Genomic DNA, 18,170 nt, shown 5'->3' on the forward strand with positions numbered 1-18,170 from the left:
ACGAAACAGAGTAGTTTGATAGGACTGCCTGCAGACAGCAGCGAGAAAATGCGCGAAAGGCAGTAATTTAGCTATAGACGGCGTCTACGATGTAACATTGTGATTTTTTAATCTGTGCTCAACTTAAGGCCTATAAAACTGTTTCTTTGCGAAAATACACAGCTGGCCAGAATCCTACGAACGAAATATTTTCAAATATAACATTTAATACTCCCACGTTTGATTCTAATGTGTAACTCAAATCTTTGACCGGTTCCCATTCGCTCACCGAAGTTAAGCACTGTTGCGCTCGGCGCGTACTTGGATGGATGACCATTCAACTATGCCAAGTGCTGTTGGTAGTAAGGCAAGCAAAGGAATTGTAAACAGTCTCTAACGACCTTCGCCTTCGACGAGACGTAAAGCCCTAAGTTTACTTCCTTTTTCTAACCTTTGAAAACACAAGAACTCTATGTCAGATTAATGAAATAGGTACTTTTTAGGATTTTGATGCTGAAATAGGCAAAATAAGGCGTCAACGTCGAAATATGCAATTTTAGGTCCTATAGAACTAACAGTATTCAGTTTAGTTAGTCATGAAACACATAAGTACCAACTTATATGCAAATTGGAGCTTAGGAAAAGAAATAGGTTTTAACCTAAAGATCCATGATCATATTTTTTACATAAGAATAATGAAATGCCTGTAAAGAAAATTTGGTATTAACAGGGATAGCGATATAAAAAAATAAAAAAAGACCGAAGTGTTAGGCAAATATGAAGCATGAGCGCATATCAACTAGCCACCTTGCTGCACACTGGGGAGAAAATATTTTTTTCCATCTGTCGTATAGTGCGGAAAAACTTGGAGCCACTGGCTTATATGATGAAATAGGCACTTTTTAGGATATTAAAGCCGAAATAGGCAAAAATAGGCACTAATGTCAAAATAGGCGTTTTTAGGTCCTATAGAATTAACGCTGTTAAGTGTAAATAGTCATAAAATGCATAAGTACAAATTTTTATGCAAATAGGAACTCAGGAACAAAATTGGTTTTTACCTAAAATTCGCGGTTTAGTAATTACCATGGCTAAGTTCTGGGTGTTTCACTATGACCTGAAAAAAGTAGCAGCGCAGGTAGTGGTAACACTCAATTACCCACTGCTGTTCCAATTTTGGATGACAGTACCTCTGGGTCTGGTTGATATTACTGTACTCATTTAAAACTCGGTGCAGTATGTTGCAACATCTAGGGAATTAATCATCCTCCCACCTGTTAATAGAATAGATCAGATGGATCTATTTCATCTCATGTGAAGGGAACCAATTCTGTAGCTCCTCCTAAAACCACAAAAAGCCCAAAAACTCATCATACTCACTAAAACATCATGTTTACTAACTGAGTAGTAAAGAAAGTAGAACAAGTGGGGTAAACAGCTTCTCTCGTTAGAGTCATAGGAAAAAAAACCTCTTTAGCACTTTTTAGTGTAGCCTCATTAAGTATGATCCATTCGCAACAAACTGAATATGCTGAGGGCAGCTGTACAAAAGACATTTCATAGCTGTATTTTATTTTTCATTAAAGCCATACCCTGAAGATAAGATATTCTCAGACAGCTCCATTAGTGCGGTTTTTGTTGCTGCTCCTTATATTCGTGTGGTCCTTTCTAGCCCAGCGTTTTTTAAGTATAGGCTTAGTGAAGTTCTTTCTGGCTGATTTAATCAGATTAGTGTCTCTTCAAAAAAGAGTTTTTAAATGTAATCTACTTTGTCAATAGCTCCAGAAGTATAGTATCCACTTGAACCTAGGCCTTGATTCTTTGAATGCCACTCACTGTCTCAGACATTAAATAAATACTTTCTTATCCAATTATGTAGACAGAAAATTTTTCAGGACATTTCAGCAGTTGTTTGTACACCTGTGACCACAATTGTTAGTGTGATATCATAATTACTGATCCACAGTCACATCGTGAAGATCCTGAGAAGTGTCATATATGATTATTGCTAACATGTCTAACATATTTCCATCATAACTGTGATTGTGATACACCTGCTCCTATGGAGAACTATTTTAGAACATTATAAATAAATTTTGTTTTCACCATAAAGTCTGAAACTTTGTTCCAGGTATGCAACTTGTATTGTAACAATTGTGTTTGAAGTTTGTGTTAATGTATCATAATATTTTACAGTTGCATTTATTGGGAATGGATGGATAGTCACATGGATTGAAAAGCCTTCATGTGCACCATAGAACCAGCCAATGATATGGCTTGTGACTGATGGTTCCATTGCTTCCCTGAGTCATAGTGAAATGATTATCTCTTTTGAAGTTCTCATTTATTTCTATGGATATAGCTGATAGAAGATGCTATTAGTTGTACCTTGCTCTTGGTAGTCAGTCTTGCACTGGTAATTTCACACACAAACTCAGTTTGCTCTACAACAGAGCTAAAATCCTTGTTATCACACTGGATAAACAACCTCCATTTCTGATCAACTTGTCATTTCAGTCCCTACAATTGGTTCCAGTTATATATGGCTGTAGCATAAACCGATTATTGAGTATCATATGATCCAGAAATTCAACTATTTCAGATTGTTGTGCTTTGCTGTGTATAACTTGATACTTCATACAGTTACTGCAGATTTCTGTTTGCCAGGAGCATTTCTATTTGACGTTTGTGTGAATGTGTTTGAATCCTGAACAGCTGTCTTTGTTTGAAATGGATTGACAGTTATGTAAATTATAAAGGCTTCATGCCCTTTCTAGAGCCAGCCAATAATGCAGCTTTCGAAATATGGTGTCCAATGCTGCTCTGAGTCATTACAACATTCAGTTCAGTGGCACAGATGTTGAAACTCCCATCATAGGTTTTTGAAGTCTCTTATTCCACAAACTGTCTGTCAGTATTTCCCTTTTTAAGCATTTTCTTTAGTAGCATTCTTTTTCATTTATTTCAGATTTTTGCTGCACGAAGTACGGGCTGCCAACAGCTATGAAGTAACTAGTCTGTATAATCTTCAGCATTTATACACTGTACCAAGATGGAAGAAAATGGTAAAAAGAATTATTTCTGACCTTAGGAGAAATAAACACATGCCAAGTGCGAAACCGGAAGATATTTTGAATGCAAGTATACAGGTAGGTAATGGCATTTTTAGTGTTTTCTTTCTGGATCATAAAATGGCTTTTACATTTTTGTCCACTTTTAGTTTTGTGTTACATTGTGTTACGTGAAAATTTAATATAGTGTTTATTAATCGTGTACTTGTATAAGAAAACTGAGAATGATTAGGTGTAATTAATTAACTTTATAATGGCACATTAGTGGAACATGTAAAATAAATTGATTTGAAAATAAGTAATTTTTGTATTACTGATCAGTTTTGTTTTTGAATAAATTAAACAGTTTAATTTAAGTAAAAATTTATTCCCAGAATTTGAATTAGTTATATATGAAAAACTAAAATATTGATAATGTTAGTCGGAAGTGTAAAGTGAAACACGAGCATGCCAGCAGTTAAAGTAAGTAGTGACCCGGAGAAGGTAGAAAATTATTTACAAATTATGTAGTCATTTAATTTGAAATTAAACTCCTCTATGGTAATTTAATTTGAATGAAACTCCTCTGAAAATGATGAGTATAAAAATAGCACAGTGCCAGGAATGGCAATGCCTTTAAGTTTGTTTGTCCAACACCGTATGTTAGGTAGTGTCCAACATATGTAGCTTTACTGGCCTGAAATTACTCCTCTGAAGTCTCAGAGAATTTTCCTCTTTGATCATCCTCCTGCTATTAAAGAAATATATAAAAATTTGTTAAATAAAGTACACAAAATGGCAGCATTTAATTTTCAATCTCTTCATGTTTATTGACACAGTGGGTAAGTGATCAGAAATTTTTGTTGCAGCATTGTGCACCCCTTTTCGTGCTAAAGACAAGCTTAATATGGAGTAATGAATCATATTTTTCCTTCTGTTATTGTAATTATGTGCCTCATTGTTCCTTTTGAACTGTAGTGGATTATTTACAACAAACTTCATGAGGCAATAAATGTACTGTGAAGCATTAGTCAGAATGCCCAACTCCTTAAGCAATTGTCTACTAAATGACTGTGAGTGAGCTGCCCATATCATTCTTACAGCATAGTTTTGCTCAATGAAGACGTTCTTTCTTAAATTTGTGTTACCCCAGAACATTATTCCATATGACATGACTGAATAAATATGAAAAATATATCAACTTACTGATTTGTCTCAGTCCAAGATTGGCAGTGATTCTAAGCACAAGTGTGACTGAACTAAGTTGATTTAAGATCTCCAAAATGTGTTGTTATCAATTTGAATTCTCATCAATATGGACCCCTAAGAATTTTGAACTTTCCACCCTATTTATTATTTCCTCACCATGGGTTATAATTAACATTGGTGTGGTACCTCTAGATGTGCAGAACTAAATAAGTTGTGTCTTTTTAAAATTGAGCGTGAAACCATTCACAGAAAACCTTTCAGTTATACTTTTAAGTGCTTAGACTGGGTACAATACTGGTGTCATCTGCAAAAAGACCTAATTCAGCCTATTGTGTACTAAACGGAAAATCATTTACGTAAATGAGGAACTGTAGTGGACCTGAGATTGAACATTAGGGAACTGCATACATGATTTCTCGCCAGTGAGAATTATGTCCCTATACTACATTGATTGAATTACTAAGCAAAACTTTCTGCATTCTTTTAGATAGGTATGACATTATCCATTGATTGGGTATGCTATGAATCCCATAAAATGGCAATTTATCTAAGAGAATACTGTGATCCACACACTCAGATGCCTTAGAGACATCACAAAATATACCAGCTAGTACTATTTTATTATTTAATGCTTGTAAAATCTCATGGGTGGACATGTAAATGGGCATTCTCAGTAGAGCAACCCATCTGAAATCCAAACTATGATTTGCTAAGGATACTATTATTACTAAGGTGAGATACCCTTCTAGAGTACATCATCTTCACAAAAATTTTGGACAATGATGTCAGCAGTGAAACAGGTTGGAAGGTATTGACATCTCTCTTACTGTCTTTCTTAAAGAGAGGTTTAACAATGGCATATTTAAGTCTAAGTCTGCAGGCTTTCATGGCTGTTGTCATTAAAGTTAAAATCTTCTGGGTTATGTTTCTTCAAAAATGTTCGACGTTTCGACCCCTCTGCTGGGATCTTCCTCAGGGTCTTTTGGTGTCCACTACTGCTAGAACACTGTCAGAGACGAGTGTCACATCCGCTTATAAAGGGGGAGTTTTCTGGCGTTCATGCTGGAGAAGTGATAGTATTGGTTAAAATTCATATGGCTACCATTTGTAGGCCATAGTCATTGGCTAATATTCCCACTCTGATGCAGAAGAAGGGGCATTGGTAGCTCATTTCCTGTGGATACCATTGGCGGTCCATCATCATTGGATAGAAAGGCACTATTCCACACTTATGCTGGAGAAGTGCTATTGGTTGAAATGCTTGCTACCGCTATTGGTTGGTCATCATCAGTGGCTATATTCGAAACGGACAGAGCAAGAGAGGGGGAATGTTTACCCAAAATATTATTGTCTGCCAAGGTGACTTGCAGTGCGTTGTTTATGCCATTCACACACCGCGGTCGCGTATTTACTTCCTTGATGGCGGGAAACCATGATGCCGGAAGCCTATAGCCATCCTCTCTATTGAAATTAGATGCATTCTTAGTAATTTCAACTGCTTCTCGGACCATTCTTCTATAAATGTTTGTTTCTTTAGGCAGTACACGTACGTTATTAAAATCAATGTCAGAGCCACAGTTCTCGTGATGTTCCACTTCTGCCGATTTTGCACTTTGTTTTAGCCACATGTGCCATTCGTGTTCCTTAATGCGTTCTTTAACAGTTGTTCCCGTTTCGCCTATATACACTTTGCCGCAGCCACATGACACTTGATAGACGCCTGCATTGTGGAGGTAATCAGGTGCATCCGTTTTCCATCAGAAAAAGTCTTTTATTTTGTTTTGACAAAAAGAAAGATGTCTGAATACCATTTTTCTTTAAAATTCTGCTTATGCTGTCAGTGACCCCAGAAACAAATGGTAACCCGACGGACTGAGAGGGCAGTTCTCATCATTCTTATTAGCGGTATAAATATTCCACCTAAAAGCCCTGCCGATTGAATAAGTATCATACCCATTTGCCTTCAATGTCCCCTTTAAAAAATTAACTCCGATTCCACGTTGTCGTCATCGCTGATACGGAAGGCACGTGAAGACAGAGTGTCGAGTACTGCGTGCTTCTGGGCTGGGTGGTGGTGTGAAGTGGTATCTAAATACCTGTTTGTGTTAGTCGGCTTTCTGTACACTCTGTGACCTAGAGTGTTATCAGATCTTCTGTATACCAACACATCTGGGAACGGGGACCGACCTCACTCTCAACCTTCAAGGTGAATTTGATTTTGGGGTGAGTTCCATTTAAGAAATTGTGGAACGCAGGAAGTTGTTCTTTGCCATGTGGCCATATAACAAATGTATTGTCCACGTAGTGGGGCCGGCAAGAAGGCTTCAAAGGAGCACTACTTAACGCTTGTTGCTCAAAATGTTCCATAAAAATGTCAGCTGCAACTGGCAAAATGGGTGAGCCCATAGCAAGGCCGTCAGCCTGTTCATAAAATTCACCATTGTATTTAACATAGGTCGAACGAAGACAAAATTCAATTAAGTCACAAACATCTGGAGCAACATTCTCTCTTATGATCTCCATTGTATCTGATGCTGGGAAGTTAGTAAATGTGATGTCACATCGAAGCTAACAAGAATGTCACCTGCAGATATCCTCAGTGTGCGTATAATTTCTAAAAAATGTTTCGAATCTTTTATAAAAGTATTTGTTTTACCAACTAGATGTCTCAGTTTGCCAGATAAATGACATGCTAAAAAATAAGTCTGTGAGTTAATCCCATTGACTATAGGCCTCAAAGGAACCGATTCTTTATGTATTTTCAGTAGTCCGTACATTCTGGGTGAGACAGGTATTCGAGGTGTTAGATTCTTTGTAATAGAGCTGTCCAGTCTGGAGTCTGATATCAGGTTTTTCACTTTCCGAACAATTCTTTTCGTTGGATCGCTTTTTAACTTGCGATACACAGGATCATCTAGTAGTTGTTCCATCTTCCTGTGATAGTCCACAGTGTCCAAAACAACAGTAGCATTCCCCTTATCTGATTTTGTTACAACGATGCTTTTGTTTCTCATGAGTTTAATAAGAGATTTCATTTCTTGCGCCAATATGTTGCTTTTCAGAGGTTTCGATTTCCGTAGAACTCTCGACACATCTTGTCTAACTTCATCAGCCTGCACCTTCGGAAGAAGAAACAAGGATGCTTCGACGGCACTTATGATTTCTTCAACAGGTATTCTCTTAAGTGTGGTTGCGAAATTCAGACCTTTGCCCAGAACTGAAAAAGCTGCTTCATCGAGTACTTCTGACGAGAGATTAACCACTACTCGCTTCGGATCCACACTTAATTCTGTCCACCGAGCTTGGTGGCGCAGTGGCTAGCACACTGGACTCGCATTCGGGAGGACAACGGTTCAATCCCGCGTCCGGCCATCCTGATTTAAGTTTTCCGTGATTTCCCTAAATCGCTCCAGGCAAATGCCGGGATGGTTCCTTTGAAAGGGCACGGCCGACTTCCTTCCCCGTCCTTCCCTAATCCGATGAGACCGATGACTCGCTGTCTGGTCTTCCCCAAACAACCCAAACCAACTAATTCTGTCCGCATTATCCCAGTCCTGTGGTGAGAGAGTTGCCACCAGTGAAAACTGCACATCAATTAAAACGGAGCTAACATAATTCAAATATCTGCATATTTGCTGGATTCTTTCACGGAAAAGTGCTTCGCTGACCCTTTGGTAGATTCTCCTGGCTTTCACTGTCTGCACATGGTGGCTAATTCTGGAGAATGTGGGAATAACATCCTTATCACGGCACCGGGATAGAAAGGCCAAATCGCATAGTAATTTACCTCTTCTTCTGCGAAGGTTCTCCAGTCTTCTGATGGTGGTATAAACCTCTTGCCCATATAAGCATTTTATGTAAGTCTGCAGGCTTTCGTGGCCGTTGTCATTTAAGTCAACTTTGCTGGAAGCCTATAGCCGTCCTCTCTATTGAAATTAGATGCATTCTTAGAAATTTCAACCGCTCCTCGGACCTTTCTTCTATAAATGTTTCTAAAATTCTTGGATATTTTGGTAGCAGCTCATAGGTTTTGTACATACCTCTTAAAGGAATTGTATGGTAGGTCTGTCACTATCAGGGTTAGTTTATTATACAAATTTCTGCCAGTGTATTTGAAACTATTTTGGGATCTACTTAATGTAGTATATTCTAAGCCTGTGTTATTTCTGTTGCTTGTTCCACATTTGTGGATACCACAAGTCTCTTTCTGTTCTTTTATTTTAAGGAGACGAAGGCACAGCTAATATTTCTAATTCTTTGCTATGTGAAAGGAATGACAATCTGCTTTGAAATGCTATAGTTGTTCTCACTGCCTCTTTATGCCACATAAACACTTTTCCTGCAACAGAATAGTTGCCCCATACAATATTTCCGTAAGTTTACACTTAATTTGTGGAGATAGAAGTATGTTGCTTCAGTTTTATTTTTATTTAGTTTTAGTTCATTTTTTGTAGCCACTGTATACACACATCAACTATACTCTGTGTTTTCCCATATCACTACATCTACATCTACACGCCCATAAGTCACCATATGGTGTGTGGCAGAGGGTACCCTATACCATTACTGGTCATTTCCTTTCCTGTTCCACTCTCAAATGGAGTGAGTGAAAAATGACTGTCTGTATAGCTCCGTACAAGCCCTAGTTTCTCTTATCTTTGTGGTCCTTACATGAAATGTATATTGGTGGCAGTAGAATCATTCTTCAGTCAGCTCCAGATACTGGTTCTGTAAATTTTCTCAATAGTGTTTCTCAAAAAGAGCATCGCCTTGCTTCCAGGGTTTTGAATTTGAGTTCCTGAAGCATCTCCATAATACGTAAGTGTTGTTCAAACCTACTGGTAACAAACTGAACTCTGAATTTTTTCAGTGTCTTCCTTCAAACCAATCTGGTGTGTCTCTCAAACACTCGAGCAGTACTACCCACTTGTGTCCTATATGTTGTGTCCTTTACAGATGAACCACACTTCCCTAAAATTCTCCCAGTGAACAAAAATTGACCATTTGCCTTCCCTACTACAATTCTTACATACTCGTTTCATTTCATACTGCTTTGCAACATCATGCCTAGCTATTTAATTGATGTAACTGTGTCAAGCAGCATAGTACTATTGCTGGTTCACAAAAGACATGTTTGTTTTTCCTACTCACCCCCATTAACTTAGATTTCTTTTACATTTAGAGCTAGCTGCCATTCATCACACTAACTATAAATTTTGTCTAAGTCATCTTGTATCCTCTTACAGCTAGTCAATGATGACAGTTTCATGTACACCACAGCATCATCAACAAACAACTGCAGTTTTCTGTTCACCCTGTCTGCGAGATCATCTGTGTATATAGAAAATAATAGTGGCCCTATCACACTACACTGGGGCACTCCTGACAATACCATTGGCTCTGATGAACACCTGCTGTTGAGGCCAACATGTTGGGTTCTGTTACTTAAGAAGTCTTTGAGCTATTCACATTTCTGCGAACCTATTCCTTACAATTGTATCTTTGTTAGCAGTCTGCAGTGGAGCACCAAGTCAATTGCTTTCCAGAAATCTAGGAATATAGAATCTGCCTGTTGCTCTTCATCCATAGTTTGCAGGATACTGTGTGAGAAAAAGGGCAAGCTGAGTTTTGCATAAGCAGTGCCTTCTAAAATCATACTGATTCACAGACAGAACCTTTTCATTCTGTGTACAATGATCAAATAATAGTATGTTTATATGCTTCTCATGCATGAACGTTTTCTTAAATGCGAAATTTAAAACTTTGGCACCCCTTTTGCTGTCTTCTTCTGCCAGACCAACTGGATAAAAAGCCTTTGATCTGCATAATGATTTTACATAGGACCAGAAATTTTTCAGGTTCTTAGCACGATCCTTTGCTAAGGTATGACTGTGGGAGTTGTTTTATGCATTATACTTTGATCTTTCTACAGCTGCACAAATTTCTACTAACTTTTGCCTATCATCATTTACATGTTCTCTTTTGAACTGAGACTACAATAGCCGTTGCTTCCTCATCATTTTCCGAATTTTGTTTTTAAACCACTTACTCAGCACATACTTCTCCAGAGCATGATTTACAGTCCATTTAAACTGTGCCATAATTCTTCTGTGTCTGTAATACTGGGACTAAATGATGTCAATCCATTGTCTAAGTGGGATGCTAACACCCGCTTACCTGTTATTTGTAGTAGAGATATTAAAATATTTAATTATGAGTGTTATATCATCAGCATATATTACTGTCTTGTAGGGTGAAGAACTAGGCAGATCATTCATGTTTATAAGAAAAAGAAAAGGGTCCAGGACAGAACCTTGTGACACTTCTGTAGTAATTATTTGCAGTGACAACTTGTTTCCTGTCTAAGAGATACAGCGTGATTCATTATCCTTGAGTCCATATTTTTCAAATTTAGATATGAGGATATGTTATAAATGTTAAATGCCTTGCTTAGATCAAGGAGCATAGCACAGGCAAAAGAATGAATTTCAAAACATTCCAGAATGTCTGTAACTACTTGGTTGAGAAGTAGCGCTTGCGGTCTCGTAAACTGACATATGGCTGAGAGAACGGTCTGCTGACCACTTCTCCTCCCTATCCACATCCAGTGATGCCTGTGGGCTGAGGATGACATGGAAGCTGATCAGTACTGTTGATTTTCATGGCCTATTCAGGCAGAGTATAGTTTTATAAGTGTCTTCAGTATGTGAGCCACCTGATTTAGGTATAGTTCAGTGTACAATCTGGCCTTTGGCCTGAGTCAGAGTTCACTATTAATTATGATACTTTCTGTATAATGGCAGCACATTTGTCTACATGAGAGCTGGTGATGTAATGGAGGGTGTCTGATCTATAAAATGTTTGGTATTATTTAGAGTCATGGATATGGATGTGGAAGAGAGGAGTGTGTCAAGATTATGTAAAATTTGATAGTGGATACCAAGTAATTTTCTCAGGCATGCTAACAATATGTCCAGAATACTAATGCTTTTACTCCTGTTGTTAAGATTTGCATATGTGAATGAAAATTTCTCAGTTATTTGAAAAAGAAAGCCTGAATGTATATTACAGAAGTGACAGAGACTTGACAAATTTTGTGCTCCAATGTCACAATAGGTCTGTATTGGAATGAAAGCTGCTAACATATTGAAAGTTGGAAAAATGTACAAATGAATTCTTGGTTGAAAAAAGAAACTCTTACATTAAATTCTGATATAACATAATTGTTCTTTGGATGAATTTGTGCATTAGGACACAATTAAAATTGACAAACTCAAGTGGCATACAGGGTGGCACACGAAATGTGTTACTATTTTGTTTTTGAATATAAACTTTATTGTAAATACAATCTGAAAGGAACATATAGTACAATGAAGAACCGTCCATGGAGATTTGTTCTAACTCATCATATGCTCAATATGTCCACCATTTCGTTTCCTAACTTCCTTCAAACGAACACTGAAGTTAGTGATTACCCTACGGCACATGTCTTTCGTAATTTCACTGCAAGCTTGAAGAATGAGTCTTCTGAGCTCCATTAAATCACGTGGACATTTCGGGAAAATTTTTTCTTTTAGGTACCCCCAAAGAAAAAAGTCACATGGATTGAGGCCTGGACTATTGGGGGGCCAATTTTGTCTGTCATTGAAGCGACCTGGAAACCTGAGTGAAATGATCCGCATGTCGAAATGCTCGTGTAAAAACTCCAACACAGTGTTTGCAGTATGTGGCCTTGCTCCATCTTGCATGAACCACTGCATGTTGAAGGGCAAGGCACTAGCAAGAAGCTGTGGAATGAAGCTATTGCGAAGCATGCTCAAATAACGCTCGCTGTTCACAGTTTCTTCAAAGAAAAAGGGTCCGATAAGTCCGTGACTGAAAATTGCTGCCCACGCTGTAATCCTCAGAGCATAATGTTGTCATTCATGAAGCACTTGTGGGTTTTCAGTGGCCCAAAAGCATACATTTTGTTTGTTAACCACACCGTCCAAATGAAAATGCGCCTCGTCTGAAAACCAAACATCGTTGAGAGTTTTTTCCCTATCCTCCGCCCACTGAGCAAACAGTAGTCTCTGCTGCTTGTGTTCTTCAGTGAGCTTCTGTGCACATGTCATCTTGTAGGGGTACATATGGAGGTCACTTTTAAGAATGCGTTGAACAGAGCGTCTGGATATTCCCATTTGCACTGCTGCCTTTCTACACGATTTCCTGGGACTTCTCTGTACAGCAACTCATACCGCTTCAATATTCTCCAGCGAACAAACAGGCTTAGGCCGAGGTCGCTTCGCTTCCAGTACTGTTCCTTCCCGTACAAATTTATTGTACAACTTGTGGATAGTCTTCTTGCAAGGGACCCATTGTGTGTTAAACTGTTGTCGAAAATGCCTCTAAGTCACAACAAAGCTTTTCGTTTCATGAAAAAGCAACACAATTGCCGATCTTTGCTGTGTCGTCAGTCTTCCATTGTCAGCCATTGCTGCTTACTAGTCTCCTAGCAGCAGTATCATGAATTACACGTCATTTCGTAACTCATTTGTTTTTCCAAGCTCTGCTGGTACTGCTGTAGAGATCCCAGCGGGATATCTAATGTGTGTCGTAAATTGTGAAAGAAACAATTGGTGACACATTTCGTGTGCCACCCTGTACATTACTGGCTGCATTTGCTAAACTGCGATGATGTGTTGTTGCATGGGTGTTAACATTCTTGTGGACATAAGAATTTTGCTTGTAAGTATTTTCCAGTAGAGTAGATGTGTCAAATATATATATGTTCCCTACTCACCAGTTTGAACAAAACACCCTATAACAATTTAAAACCTCATTTCACCATTGATGATTCCCTAATACCCAGGATGAGATGTTTTTCTGGATTCTGCCAAAACATGAGCCAAACATTAAGAGCTCAAAGGTAAATGCAGCCCATAACTGCAAATGGGTTTCTTCCTATGCAAGTAGAAAAAGAGAGTATGTCTGATACTACTACCAAACAACTACTCCACCCACCTTATTGTAGTACAGTGCTCTAATTATCAGAAACAACGTAGAAAGAATGTGATTGTAAATTTCATAAAACTAGGGCTTCATCAGTGGTGTTTAGCTCTTTGTTGTTCAGTGTGGGAAATCATTTAACCTCTGCACAATGAAATGATCTTTCTTTAGATATGCTGCAATTTTAAACTTCCATTTTTAGCATATTATGAACTACACAGTGGTTTGCTTGATCAACATGTAAGGGTGTCCCATATTGCTGTAGAAAGGCAGTATCTTACAATCACATTTGTTTGGTTCTATATATGGAACAATGAAAGTGCAACCCATGTGCAGGTTTAGTTACCATATCAGCACACACTATACATTCAAACAGGACTGCATATGCCTTGAATTAAAACAAACAAGATGTAGTCAAATATTTTTGTGTGATGTTACTTTCTAATGATGCCAGCTATGAAATTAGATAGGTGTCATGAAATAAAAGCATTTTTTAACACTAAGAAAAAGCAAAAGGACTTTTTCCAAGAAACTGTTGGTGCCTCTTATTATGACTAAGTGCAGTTATGAGATTTGCAGCCAATAATATAAGCTGTTTTTAATGAGCTATTTGCTTATGATATTTTTAGATGGGAATAGAACATTTTTAGTATAGCAAATGTATAATGTGCTTCAATAGATTATAAACTGTTAACGCATGTACTGTGAAAATTATTAGCTACAAACAATTTTTTCATTGTCATTGTATTTCACTGTGCTGTAGTTATCATACCCCTTCCCCTTTTAAGTGTGTTATTATTATACAGGGTGGGTCACTAACTACTGCCACCTAGAATAACTCCAGAAGTATGATAGTAGCTGAAAAGTTTGTGGGACAAATCTTACGTGGGACAACGGGGGCCATAATATGATGTTGGTTATTTGTTGCTAGGTGGGGTCACCTCAGATGTGAAGGTCAACATTGTTTTTTTTTTTTTAAATGGGCTGCTATAGTTTGGTACTTATTGTCTGATAGTGGCTATTGAGTCAAATCCAATGTGTAACAGTAAGGTTTTTGAAGGTCAACGAAGGCCAAAAAGGTGGCATGAACGTCCATTTACAGAAGGTGTTCGAAGTGATGACCACTGGTATCAATGCAGTGCTGCAGTCTTCTTATCATGGATTGAGTGGCATTCCTTATCACTTCAGCATTTTTCAAAGCACATGCTTTGAAAATTCTCTCTCATATATCGTGCAAATAGTAAATATTTGCCAAATACGACGTATCCATCTAATGTGCCATTGACATGTAAACACCATTTGACAGTTTCGCTAGACAACACTAATAGGAACGGTAAGACTAGTATCATTGAATCAAGTGAATTTGAATGATGTATTCCTCCGAAGAACAAGTTGATATGCTTCTCACTTATGGAGAATTCCAATGAAATTCAGTGAGAGCTAGAGACTTATACGCTGAAAGATATCCTCAATGTACTCAACCTACACATCATACATTTAAATATGTGTATGATAAATTGAGAACAACTTGATCCTTGTGTTAGTTCACTTCAAATTGCAAGGGAATCTGGCATTAGCCACGGTAGTGTTGTTCATGTTCTGCAGCACCATAAATATCTTCCTTACCATATCAGTCTTCACCAAGAATTAACTGATACAGATCATATGCATTGCGTTGAATTCTGCCAATGGGTTCAACTTCAGATTCAGAGGGATCACACATTTATTAATTTGATTTTATTTACTGACGGGGCTACATTCACGAACCATGGAAGTGATAATTTGTACAACATGCATTATTGGGCAACTGAAAACCCATGTTGGCTGTGGCAAGTTGCACACCAGAAACTGTGGTCGGTGAATGTATGGTGTGGGATTCTGGAGGACAGAATTATAGGCCCCTATTAAATCGAAGGAAATCTTAATGGTAGGAAGTACGCCACATTCCTGCAAGAAACATTACGTCTGTTGTTGGAAGAAATACCTTTAGGAACAAGGAACAGAAGCACAATTTTCGCTGATGGCTAGGAATGAGTTGCAGAGAAAGTTCCCAAATTGCTGGATTGGATGCAGAGGATATAGACATTTCAACTACACCTGAGGATATGCGAGAGAGAATTGTCAGAGCATGTGCTTCGATAAGTGCCGATGTGATAAGGTATATCACTCAATCCATGATAAGAAGATTGCAGCACTGCACTGATACCAATGGTCAACATTTCAAACACCTTCTGTAAATGGACGTTCATCCACATTTTTGACCTTTGTTGACCTTACTATTACACATCATTCGATTTGTCTCAGTAGCCGCTATCACAAAATAAGTACCAAAATATAGCATCCCATTTAAAAAAACAAAGTTGACCTTCATATCTCTGAAGCGACCCCACCTAGCAACAAAAAACCAACAGCATATTTTGGCCCCCATTGTCCCAGGCAACGTGTGTCCCACAGCCTTTTTAGCTACTATCATACTTTTGGAGTTATTCTTGGTGGCAATAGTTACTGACTCACACTGTATAGTAACCAGTACTGAATTGCAAGTCATACATTTCCTTGTTAACACGTATTTGCGTTGTTTGCCCATAACAGTGCTACCTAATTTGAGTAAACTGTTTGTTTTGGAAAAGTTCTTCAACCCTATTTTTATTTGATCCAGAACAGTATTTCATGAAATGGTATACTGGAAATATCTTACATTGCCTGCTTGGGCACACCATGTCTAAAGCACTCTTGGGCTAATCCAAGCAGTCTAAGTGTAGATCATCTATTAGCAATAATTATGCACTCTTCCCAGTTAAAATTTTAGTTAATGTGCATCTCAGTTAAATTTGTAATTTCAGCCATTCTTGTAAGCACCATTTTAAGATTTACATTTTGAAATTTTTGCTGTCTCTTGCATGGTATTATGTGTTGATAGTTAATGTGCATAAACATGTGTGAACAAAAGACTCGTTCAATATTAATAAAAACAATAGTATCACAACATTTTCTTACACTACAATTCTCAAATAGCACAAGTCTCATTCCATTGTATAATTCTTGATGCAATTTATTAGGAATTATGAGTTGTAGTATTTTCTGTGGAAGAGAATGCTGTGCAATACAAGATGACAAAAAGCAGTTTACTTTTGTTTGCATTTGCAAGCCCAGTATGCATCCTTTATTTGCTTAACTCAGCTTCCCTTTGTATACTGTGGAATATAGTGGAATTATTTTCTTTCAGAGCCAAGGCATGGAAGCGAAATACAAAAGCATTGACAACAGTGCAGATACAAATTTTAGTGCAGGAGATGAAAAGAAAGACGAAGATGTTGACATTATTGACTTGTGGGAGAATTGTAAAAATGCCTCTGCAAAGAAAACAGGTGAACATCTTCATGTTTTATGTTATATGAATGATGGTCTGTAACTAATGAAGCAAAGTTAAGTGCATGTGAAGCTTTGTTATTTCTATTACTGAAATTTAGTCTGGTATGCAATACTGATATTTCATCATCACGTCATGTAGTAATTGCCATGAAATGTTGGCAGATCTTTTTTGTTAGCATTCTAGCCTTGTTTGGATTCATCAAAGGGGGAATGGTGGCGGGTGAGCAATCGGCTGAGCAGCTGGTGGTGGAACCGGGTTTGACATAGCCAGCAATGGTTGCAACATGACCACAGTATGCAGCTGTTGTTGGATGAGTGACTAGAATAGATCTTCCATTGTAGAGCTGAATATCAGTAAATCCTCAGGATTTTGAACACACAAAAATCCTATCTTCGCCTGTTGCCACCTGTAGGAACACAAGGAAACACACTGTCTTAAATAACTAAGTTTTATTGGGTCATGGAGAATATAAGTACATAGAGAATAATCACATGACTGGAATAACTTTGACAACCGAGAGTTTGGAGGCTTGAGTATGCTTGTATAAAAATTCAATTCCCAGCAGGCACCAACGGTATTGTGCAGCATGTGCACATCAGCCTAAGTGACTACTGTCGGCTATCGGGCAGCACTGTAGTTGCTTAATCTGTGATGACTCATATGTAAGTCATTTGGCATGCACTGTAGGGTCTGCTGTAGGAAAATGATTCTCTGATTACTTTATTGCAGAAATAATTTTTTTATTTTCAACAAGTATATTCTTTGTCACAACGTAAGTGTAAGCCATGAAACTAAAAATTTCAAGTGGTAGATAAAAATAACCAAACTCTGCCAGTTGCAAGTGTATGACTTTTTATTTCATCTGTCAAATTAGTTTCTTTAATTAAGAAAACTTTGTGGTACTCACATTTAGTCTTATTAATATGAGTGTATGTAAAGAGATAACTAATATAATGAAGCAGAGGCCACATGTGGTCATCCACAATCTCAGTGTCATCATTATCCACTTCTGCATCTAAACCTTGTGGATAGTGAACAATGTGTTAATTCACTGAAGTTTATTTGACCAAAGAAACTGCCATCTTCAGCTATTTACCCTACTTGATAACCATCAAAATGTACAGTAGTCTAGACTCATACTTTCCGTTTCAAACCCAGCATATATGAACATGATTGTTGCCACCACACATGTGGTGTTATTTTCAGAACCTCTCTCTAAATTATCAATTTGTACTTAACCAAATGGAAAATAGTCCTTCCCCTTATTATGAAGTCAATAGTAAGTCAAATTAATTACAACAGTTGTGTTCTTAAGGGCACAGTTTGTCTCTTTACACAATCCGCATAAAGGCATTTCCTGAGATCTCTTGCATAGCCACTGTGAAAAATTTTGCAAAAATCTGAAATTATGCAAACAATTTGGAACAATTTGCTCCTTACCTGTGCTTCGATTTTTGTCCTTCCAGTGAAGTTTTTACAGTGACAGCATAGTTCAAGAAGTTCAATAAATGAGTCTGTACATTTCCAATGAGAGGGAGATAACACTCTGCCTCTGTACTGTGGTTACCTAT

General features: G+C 37.8%; 1 protein-coding gene across 1 annotated transcript in view; it reads left to right on the forward strand.

The window, feature by feature from the left end:
- Positions 1-18,170, forward strand: part of LOC126248847 (E3 ubiquitin-protein ligase HERC2) — an 851,297-nt gene that overhangs the window by 301,700 nt on the left and 531,427 nt on the right. The window contains exons 29-30 of the mRNA XM_049950269.1: positions 2,948-3,128; positions 16,453-16,594. Of these exons, the coding sequence (XP_049806226.1) occupies positions 2,948-3,128; positions 16,453-16,594 (323 nt within the window). The remainder of the gene's footprint in view (positions 1-2,947; positions 3,129-16,452; positions 16,595-18,170) is intronic.

This window comes from Schistocerca nitens, chromosome 3 (assembly GCF_023898315.1).
Source record: "Schistocerca nitens isolate TAMUIC-IGC-003100 chromosome 3, iqSchNite1.1, whole genome shotgun sequence".
Classification (NCBI taxonomy): Eukaryota; Metazoa; Arthropoda; class Insecta; order Orthoptera; family Acrididae; genus Schistocerca; species Schistocerca nitens.